Consider the following 9921-nt stretch of genomic DNA (forward strand, 5'->3'; position numbering starts at 1 on the left):
GCCCATGCCCGGGGGCGCCGGTGGGCCAGCTCACCATGGACAGATGCGCCGTCTGTGACACGACTGGCGCAGGCCGGCCTCACCGCCCCACCATCCGGCTGTCGGCCCGATGGTGACGGTCGTAAAAGCTCGTCGTCCGGCTGCTGGTGAGGAAGGTGAATGCCCGCCACCAGCCGAAGATCGAATCGGACGGGCTTGCCATCGCCTTTGCAGCCGTCACATATTACGGCGCGTCATTCAACCAAGAACGAGGCAACAGCGTCTGGCTCGTGGGATAAACAACTCCTTTCCTCGCTGGCGTGAGCAGAGTGACTTACACGCGGCCGCCGTGGGCGGCTTCAGCTAAATCAGGGGTGGGACTTGGCGACGAGTTGGTCTTCCACCCACGCCGTTCATTCTATCCCTGATTGGGTGTCTTGTATCCGCCGACGGACAACATGACCGGTGTTTGTTGCAGGGACATTTGAGATGTTGTCTGCAGTCCGTGATTGTGCCTGTCTTCAAGTGGATGCCTCTCGGTTAAGAAGCATCTCTTGGGTGGCAGGCTGCCTTTTCGGTACAGGGCCGCTCGGTAAGTACGCCCCTTTTCGGGTACTTACTTGATACCTTAGTTATCAGAAGGGTAGTCATTCAGCAACAAATCAAATCAAACCACGTTTAATACAACGCTTGAAGCTTTCCACGTCTTCGTCTTGTCAAATAAAAATGCGTGCAAAGCAAGGTAGCACCTAAAAACGTGAGTAGATATCCTTTGAGTAGAATTTGCATTCAAGATGTACCCCACATTGCCCTCCGTAACCGAAAATGGGGCTTCCTTTGCCTTCCGGGGTCAAAACACTTTGATAAATGCAGCCTTCAATTTCTCAAGTGAGGAAAGTACACTAGATACAGATTGGAAAGTACGGACATGTTGCTGTAGGGGTCCATTTGCCCCCTTTTCGTCCAAGCTCGGAAGGTCTTTTGGAATGTCACGTCTAGGAGCCTGCCCAAATATATGAGGCCTAAGTTTGCCTAGGCCTTCTGAAAATTCTCCCTTGCCTGAAAGTCCGTGACGACACCGGTGACGACGCTCGAAAACATAGTAATTTTGAATGATGATAATGTTCTGGATGGAAGGGGCGCAAGGCAAGGTACTTAACAGGCATCGCATGGCGAAAAACCTGGCATGTGTCAAGATATAGCACTGCGCCCGGGCTCTTCCAATCTAAATCACGACAGCTCTGAGGCGCAGCCACGAGGTCGCTAACTGGCTGGACCCCACTAGTTCAGTGGAGGGGCGACTTTACCCCGCTACTCCCCCCCCCCCCTCCAACCCATCCGCCCTCCTGGGCGCGCAACTGACCAAGGGGACTTGTGATTCATAAGCCCTATGCAAGCTAGGACTCATGGCTTGGATAGGTGCGTTTTTATCTCGTTCTACATTTGTGGCTTGTTCTACATTTTACTTTCATGTCTTTTAAATCTTAGGCTACCAGACTGTTTGCTTTCAATAAAACCAATACTTATTGCATTTGACTTTGATCCTTCGACTTTCTGCCTTTTTCTTTCATCCTTTCGGCTTTCTACCCTTTTGACCTTTTCATCGAGCTTTGTCCCGTCTGACATTTTGCTGTCTCACTTATTGTCCTGGAGCCCTCCTGAATAGTGGACTGCCTCTAGGGCAAAGAGCTACCTTCTTGAGAAGGTTGCCTCTCAAGTACGAGGTTACTCGTTGGGTACCATGTCATTCTCCTCATCTAATATGTCATCCCTCGGAATTAAGTCCCCCTTGGGTAGTGAGCTACCTCTTAGCTAACAGGCCACCCCTCCTTTTTCAGAACACTAACTGTCGGATAGCGGGTTACCCTCCAGATGTGCAATGCTTGTCGCATAAACTGGGTGGTGAGGTATCTTCCGGGTAGTACCTGAACTACCGGGCCAACTTCGCACAGACCAACTGTGGCATGAACTGGATGGTGAGCTCCTCTCGCGTAGTACCTGAACTACCGGGCCAGCCTGACACAGGCCAACTGTGGTATAAACTGGGTGGTGGGCTACCTCTCGGGTAGTACCTGTACTACCAGGCCAACTTGAAACTGGCCAACCGTAGCATAAACTGGATGGTGAGCTACTTCTCGGGCAGCACCTGAACTACCGGGCCAGCCTGACACAGGCCGACTGTGGTATAAACTGGGAGGTGTTACCCCTCGGGTAGTACCTGAACTACCGGGCCGACTTGAAACAGGCCAACTGTGGTATAAACTGGATGGTGAGCTACTTCCCGGGCAGCACCTGAACTACCGGGCCAGCCTGACACAGGCCGACTGTGGCATAAATTGGGTGGTGAGCTACCTCTCGGGTAGTACCTGAACTACCGGGCCAGACTGACGCAGGCCAATTGTGGTCGGAGTCTAGTCAGACGAGATTCACCAGAAAAGCGTCTCGGCTTGAACCAATCGTGGAATCGCTCTTTTGCAGCGAAGAACAAAGAACACCTCTCAGGCCTAATCCGATCGCAAGCGTACGGGTTCTTCGCAGAGACAGGTACTGTTGCCCTGACAGCCCACTAGCCTACCTGCCGTGTGACAATCATTCGTTTGAGCAGCGCAAGGTAGAAACTTATTGGCTTTGGCACTCACAAGAAGCTTAGGCGGTGAACCAAAACACAGTATAACCACGGGCTTATTACTTTCTCGCGGGTCACAAACCAGGGCCAAGAGCAGGGTACACTGATCTCCGCCCGGGTTGCACATACCCACGGACTGACCCCACGCAAGCGAAGCTCAGGGCAAGGAGTCGTGCATGCGGGCCGTGTATTCGATATCCAGCTCTCGCTCCAAGTGATATGCACTGCAAGTGCCACGAACAAAACAAACAAATCATCGCCTACGCTCTATCACAGCGCTGGTTGGCTCCAGGTCAGGCCGATAGCAGAGACCAGCCCTGGTGGCAAGAGATGCGTTCCCAGCAAGCCGACTGCTCCAATAGGACAGCCAAGTTGCTGAGGGTAAGAGTCCGCGGGGAAAAAACGGTTATGAAACGGAATATTTCGCCTCTGTTGGAGGCCTTAGTTGACAGCCAAGGTTAAGAACACACTAATCTTCGCGGTGATGACCTTACCAAGGACTAAAACGCTCCAGTTCCCCAGCCAGGATGTGATTTTCCAACCGACCAATTTCACATCCGGCGCTGCCGGTCAGTGATTCGTTGTACGTGATGCCACGTGCATTAGGACGCAACGGGGGCAAATCTTTCCTTTGTTAAAAGCATTATACTGACAGCACCTCTAAACACAAACAAATGACATCGTCACATCCAACGCCGGTGCTTTCGTCATGTTCCGTGACTTTCCGATATTTCTGAAGAGCAAAATATTCCCTTTAAGCACAATAATAGCACATGAAAGAAAATACAATGCTTAGATTTCAAGCTAGTCTTCCAGAGAACAACGTGCGAGCCTGAATGACAAGAGTAAGGAAGCATATGAGTGAAACCAGTTCAACGAGAAATCTACAAGAGCAGGTACTGGCGATATCAAGGGACCTCACCGAACCAAGCAGCAAATTAAGTTTGGAATAGATGAAATGGCTTGACATAAAACAGAAGGTCTGAAGCCCCTGACTTTTCAGCGTTACGAGTTATTTTGCCGAGAGTAACCGATCTTCGAGATGCGAGGAGGTATTGGTTGAGCGAAGATTTTAAGCGATCCTTAAGTTCACTTTTGACAGTGAGCACTGTCCTGAAACGTAGAAAAGTCTCGTTATCTATCCCACTGATTGATTAATTTTTGTTTAACCTGTACCTCATCGCGCACTGCAGGTCCGTTACTTTCAGCCCAGGAACTCATAATGCTAATGCAACGAAGCTCACCTCACTCTGCCCACCTTCCACATGGAAGTCAATCTGTTCCCGACATACTCAACTGCGAAAAGCAGCAAACCACACTACTCGCATCACTACAGCTGTCATCGCAATAAATCAGCGACGTATAACGTTTACAACAACAAAAACAACACAAAACCACTAACGAACAACACTATTCGTGCAACCGAACTGGTGACACTGGTAATACTCCTATACTTCTAGCAATACTTCGCGGTAGGGACAAACAGCAGTCTCTCAGTACCGGCCCAGCCGCAAACAAGATGCTCAGATAGTCCGGTTCGCCATAACCCATCCAGCGCAGCCATCCACGAACGCCGAGTCATGGTCTCAAGCAGCCCGTATCGAATCCGGCCAGCCGGCGGCGCCGCTGCGGTGTCCTGGCATCCGCCGGGGTCAGCCAGGGGTCAGCCGACTTCACGCCGGCGAGACCACGGGCGAGCGCGTGCCGGCGCCAGCCGACCTCTGACCGGGTGGGTCAGCAGCGACACGCGACGCCCACCGGCGGGGTCAGCCGGAGTGACCTGCGCCGAGTGGGACGCGCTGACCGACTGGCCGAGTCCATCCTCTGGGCGGTGACCTCGGCCGGTCGAATGGCGCGGCGGGGGGCGCCGCAGTCTTTCATCCGGTGTGCTCCTGGGCGGTGACCCCGGCCGGTCGGACGGCGCAGCAGGCGAGCCGCGGTCTCTCATCAGCCGACGGCAGGGCGGGGGCTGCCAGTCCCCACCTAGATCCGCCAGAGACAACTCTCGCTCACGCACAGCCGGGCCGGCATGCGCAGCCCAGACAGGCCTCTGTCCACCCACGAGCTAACTTGTACTCTCTCTCCTAACGCTGGCCACTGTCGCTGCCCCGCTGCGACTCCAACCCGCAGTGACCCCTGCCGAGTCTCGAGGACCTCAGTCAGCATCCAGAGCGGTCCGATGGCGCCGGCCGCTCACGGGGCGACCGGCTCCGGCGCGTCCACCAGCTGACCGTTCCGCTGGTGCACGAACTGAAATTGCACGCGCAGCTCACCGATCTGCGACTGCGGCAGCACGCCCGGCACCCACTCGATGACGAACGGCGTCGGCTCCTGCTGCTGCGCCGAGATGCAGCCTGCCAATCACAGGACGACAGGGCGTCGGCGGTCAGGAGAGGACCGAGCAAGCGAGATCTGCAGTCTGCACCAACGGCGCCGGGGGGCTGGGCATCATGCCAGGCGAGAGGTGCACTGAGCTGGGCTTATACTTAATAGCTGGGTTTGCAAGTATGCCGGTAAGAGATTTTGAGCGTGTGCATAGCTCTACGGCGGCCGGTAAATAAACACTTCAAGGGCACAAACCGGGCGTGCCGTCGACACTACAATCAAACTATTCCTCAACAATCTGCGTAAAATCTATACAGAAAATTATTCGCCTGGGTACCAAAACACGCGAACCCTTCTCAAAATGTTTCTGCACAGAGCTTACCAAAGTAGTTCAGTTTCCTTTATACGCTAGCACACTCCACCACCTTTCTGGTCGTCTCATCAGTGTGGCGTGCCACGGTAAATGTTAGCCCTACAACCATCAGGTAGCTGTAGCTTGCCACCATTACCGCCAGCCCATCGAGACCGACCAGTGCCACCAGCGGCGGCACACAACACCCGGCGGCCGGCCGCTGCGGCGGCCCTGGGCGGTACTGACCGACCCTGAGGATGGTTTTGTACTGTTGCGGCTTGATGAGCGGACCGTGCGACAGCGGCTGGGGCGCCGTCTCCGCCTCGGACGGCACGTGCTCGCTGTAGCGGCCCGTGTCCGCGCAGAACCGGAAGCTGCGCGTGATGTTCAGCATGATCTGGGGCAGACGCGGACAGTCGCTCAGCTTCGGCGCCCGGTCGGCAGGACAGCGGCGAAGCAAGGGTGCAACGGACACTTCTGGTTTCCCAATGTATCGTCATTGGTTACAGCGAGGTCACGGTAAGCGCATCAGGACTCCCGCGATCCACACCTGTCCTTCAGTGCGTTTGTGAATAAATTGGCCCAGTTTTACGCTCCGCCGACAAAGTCATCATAGCATATTGATGAGCACGCCCTACACCCTTACATCACCACTTCGCCTCTGTAGCATCGACAGAGGCTATCCAAGTCCGTGCAGTGTTTAGCGAAATGACAGAGCGAGCTGGCTGTGTGCTGCCACGTACGGTGGGCCCGTCGAAGATGGACTTGACGTGCAGGATGTTGGTAATCTGCCACGTGTACTTGGTGAAGGTGCCCAGCGGAGGTGTGTCGGTGCGCGCAAACGACGTCACTTGGTTGGGTAAGCGTCGCTTCTTCACGCCGAACGCTATCCGCTCCTTCAGCGCGGCGAAGAACGTCTGAGAAGGGCGGTAAGAAGGATTGTCAGCGCACCCAGAGCAGTTGGAGAGGGGGGGGGGGGGGGGGGCATATAGAAGTGGTGCGATATCTGCTCACTGTGTGAACAAGTGGAGATTAGGCACAACACTGTTTTTGCATCGACCCGTAGCACATAAAAAAAATTAAGGAACCATATCCAATACTGTGCACGATACTCCCAGTAGACCATTTCTTACAGCTCAGCAACGTGCCTGGCAGTCACCAGTCTGTTCACTCGCCTGTCCCAGAAGTGCGGGGGGGGGGGGGGGGGGAGCGCCGCGCCAGCGCGCCGCAGTGCAGGCAAGTCACGGCGGCGCCGCGTCACACACCACCGAACCCACCCTGTCACCAGGCGGCGCTGACGAGGCCGAGCCGGCGCCTCAGCATACCGCCTCGCGTCCGCCCCGAACGCCACTCGTTGTCGGCGCGCGCGCGCGCACCGCGACACTCACATGCGGCACGTGGAAGACGAGTGGATCGGGTCGGCCGTCGCACTGAAAGTGCATGGTCTGGTTGATGCGCTCCGTCACGCCGCCCAGCCAGTCGTAGAAGCCCGTGGTGAGGGAGGACTCGCTCTCGGACGCTGCCGGGGGAGGGGCGCGCGTCAGGCGGCGCCACCAGCCACCGCTACTGTCTCCGCACGGTGGCGCCGGGGCCAGCTCACGCGCCAGGCCACACCCAACACGGTACGGCTCCGTCAAGGAGTCACCTTCAGTCTGTTTGAATGGTCTCGCCCCACGTCGGCCGCATCCAATCTACATCCACGCCTCTGATCTGGTGCGGCCTACCACGCCTAAGCATCTACTGAGGTGGGCCAGTTTGGAGGCGCTGCCTGCTTTCGCTGGATTATTGGGCGTTTGGCTTGCAATGATTACCGAACCACAATCCGGCCGTTTTCCTCAGGCTAACGCGGTTCCTTCGTCAAGCGTTCCTTTGGCAAATGTAGCCTGTCTCATCCAGCAACTGTGGGACGCCAATGTCGACGACGTCCAGGTGTTTGTCTTAACGGATAACAATTTCGCCTTTACCAGAGCTGACCATCTCTCCTTTCATACAAGCTCAGTCACTCTCATCACATGTCTGGGCCGTCCTCGGTGGGTCGCGTCTTTCTTCTGTGCAAAAGTGTGGTGCCGTATTCAACGAGAAGACGCCTGGCCAGGCGTTTGTCAGGCCGAGGGTGTCAGGGAACAGCTGCCGATCGGTTCGGTTTCACTCATTTTGCTACTTTTCACCATGGTGAGTTGGAAATCGTTATTGACAGCAATTGAACCCCAATACACCAGAAGGTGTAACTGATTATACAACGTTACCGCGGGCAGCAGCTTTATTCTGTACTGTGCTTTGGTTCCTCACGAACGGGGGCGATTTAACGGCTTGTCCCCGTTTCGTACGAACTTCGTTTTACGGCACCAGTTTTACACGGTTTAACGCTACCGTTGTGCAGGCCACAGTGCGTGCGTCCTGCCCGTTTGCGGGTACGTACTGAGCCGGGGCAGCTTGGCGGGTCGCCGGCTGTGCTGCTGCAGGGTGAGCAGGGCCGTGCTCGCCTGCAGTTCGCCCGTCGGCCGGCCGTGCAGCTGCAGCGTCAGGCCGCCCTCGTCGCCCGTCTCCACCCGCAGCGGCTCGTCGCTGTACTCCAGACCGTGCAGGCCGGCCGCCTGCGTCAGCGGCGCATAGCTGTCAGTGCCGGCGCCGGCCGCGCAGCCGGCCCTCGCGTGACGCGGCGTCCGGTTTAAGGGTGCACTTCACGGCATGGAACGTCGGAGATCTCCTCCACCGAGACGTCACGGGACGAACGAGCCATACAACACCGGGAGGGAACCATGGGTGGGGGGGGGGGGGGGGAGGGGGGAAGAGAACCATCATGACGTTGAGGGACATCTGGGAAGACGGAATAATCAGGGTGCCAAGATATAAAAAAGGTAACAGAACTGTAGGAACATCAGGTTGTCTGGTAAGGACAGCTACAAGAACACCACACGGTCCAGAACACAACATCGGCGCACCATTTGGACAACATCAGGACGCCACGTAGTTAATATCGGTAAAAGTTAGCACACTAGAAAAGCTAGCACACTAGATCCAGAGGCTTCTAAAACCGCCGACTTAAAGGTACTGTACCTGCTGACTTAGTCTGGCAGGAAGGTTTTTAAAAAATCCGAAATAGACCTACTCCAGTCGATTTCTAACATCCCAGTCATCCAACTCGATCATTTTATCACAGCCGAGCGAGAAAGACCAGCCGAGCGACGGTGCACCATCTCAGCGGTATGTAGACTGATGAGGCGGCTTCCTCCACAGTCCCGAGGTCTGGCCGACGCCGGTTAGAGGCGCCCCACGCCCGGGGGCGCCGGTGGGCCGGCTCACCATGGACAGAAGCGCCGTCTGAAATGCGGCTGGCGCAGGTCGATCTGGCCGCTCCGACATTAGGCCATCGGCCCGATGGTAACGGTCGTAAAAGGTCATCACCCGGCTGGTGGTGAGGAAAGGCTTGCCGCGCCGCTGAATGCCCGCCACCAGCCGAAGATCGAATCGAACAGGCTTACCGTCGCCTCCGCGGCGCGCCATCTCCGCGTGCGCCACTCACCTGCAGTATGGCTGACTCCTCGAGCACCTCGACCTCGACCTCGCACATGTCGCCGGCGGCCGACACGGCGCTCACGTCCAACACGGGCAGCGAGTCGGTCGCCTCGGTCGCATCCACCAGATCGCTGAGCAGCGGCACCGAGGAGTCTGCGGAGGGGGGGGGGAGAGGGTGACACTCGGCACCGCACGGCCCAACCGTAACGGGCCGGTCGGGAGGGAGCGAGGCCACTGAGGGGTCTGCCGACGCGAGCAGGGATGACACTCAGCACCGCACGGGCCGGTCTGGAGGGAGCGCGGCCACCGAGACGGCTCACGGACGGACGCCATGGACAAAAGTCGGACGGACAAAAGATACAACACCTTACAGGTTGGCAGGAGAGTGACTACCGACGGCGCGTCAGCCACGACAGCCAGGCTGCCTAGATTGTCAGGTGCGCCGGCAGACCAGTGAGGGAGAGACAGCCAGGCTGCCCAGACTGTGTGGTCCGCCGGCAGACCAGTGGGGGAGAAACAGCCACGCTGCCTAGACTGCCCGGTCCGCCGGCAGACCAGTGAGGGAGACGGCTAGGCTGCCTAGACTGCCCGGTCCGCCGGCAGACCAGTGAGGGAGAGACAGCCACGCTGCCTAGACTGCCCGGTCCGCCGGCAGACCAGTGAGGGAGAGACAGCCACGCTGCCTAGACTGCCCGGTCCGCCGGCAGACCAGTGAGGGAGACGGCTAGGCTGCCTAGACTGCCCGGTCCGCCGGCAGACCAGTGAGGGAGAGACAGCCAGGCTGCCTAGACTGTCCGGTCCGCCGGCAGACCAGTGAGGGAGACGGCTAGGCTGCCTAGACTGTCCGGTCCGCCGGCAGACCAGTCCGGGGGAGACAGCCAGGCTGCCCAGACTGTGTGGTCCGCTGGCAGACCAGTGAGGGAGAGACTGCCAGGCTGCCCAGACTGTCTGGTCCACCGGCAGACTAGTGAGACAATTCCACTCGGGAGCGGCTAAATCGGAATTCAAGACTACCACTGCAAAGCTGGCACCGTTTTGCTACGACCAGGCGATCGTCAACGTCTAACATCTAGCATGCCAGGACCGAAGTCGCCCTCAACATACAAACATTCATATTTCCTTT

The 9921-nt window shown here is 57.1% G+C and overlaps 1 protein-coding gene across 1 annotated transcript in view; it reads right to left on the minus strand.

The window, feature by feature from the left end:
* Positions 1-2788: 2788 nt before the first annotated feature.
* Positions 2789-9921, minus strand: part of LOC119112924 (uncharacterized protein C2orf42) — a 12953-nt gene continuing 5820 nt past the window's right edge. Inside the window, exons 7-12 of the mRNA XM_037237228.1 lie at positions 8806-8951; positions 7702-7876; positions 6671-6801; positions 6026-6199; positions 5529-5679; positions 2789-4959 (exon numbers count right to left, since the gene is read on the minus strand). Of these exons, the coding sequence (XP_037093123.1) occupies positions 4799-4959; positions 5529-5679; positions 6026-6199; positions 6671-6801; positions 7702-7876; positions 8806-8951 (938 nt within the window). The 3' untranslated portion in view covers positions 2789-4798. The remainder of the gene's footprint in view (positions 4960-5528; positions 5680-6025; positions 6200-6670; positions 6802-7701; positions 7877-8805; positions 8952-9921) is intronic.

Source organism: Pollicipes pollicipes, unplaced genomic scaffold (genome assembly GCF_011947565.3).
Source record: "Pollicipes pollicipes isolate AB1234 unplaced genomic scaffold, Ppol_2.1 Scaffold_7261;HRSCAF=8764_pilon_pilon_pilon, whole genome shotgun sequence".
Taxonomy (NCBI): Eukaryota; Metazoa; Arthropoda; class Thecostraca; order Pollicipedomorpha; family Pollicipedidae; genus Pollicipes; species Pollicipes pollicipes.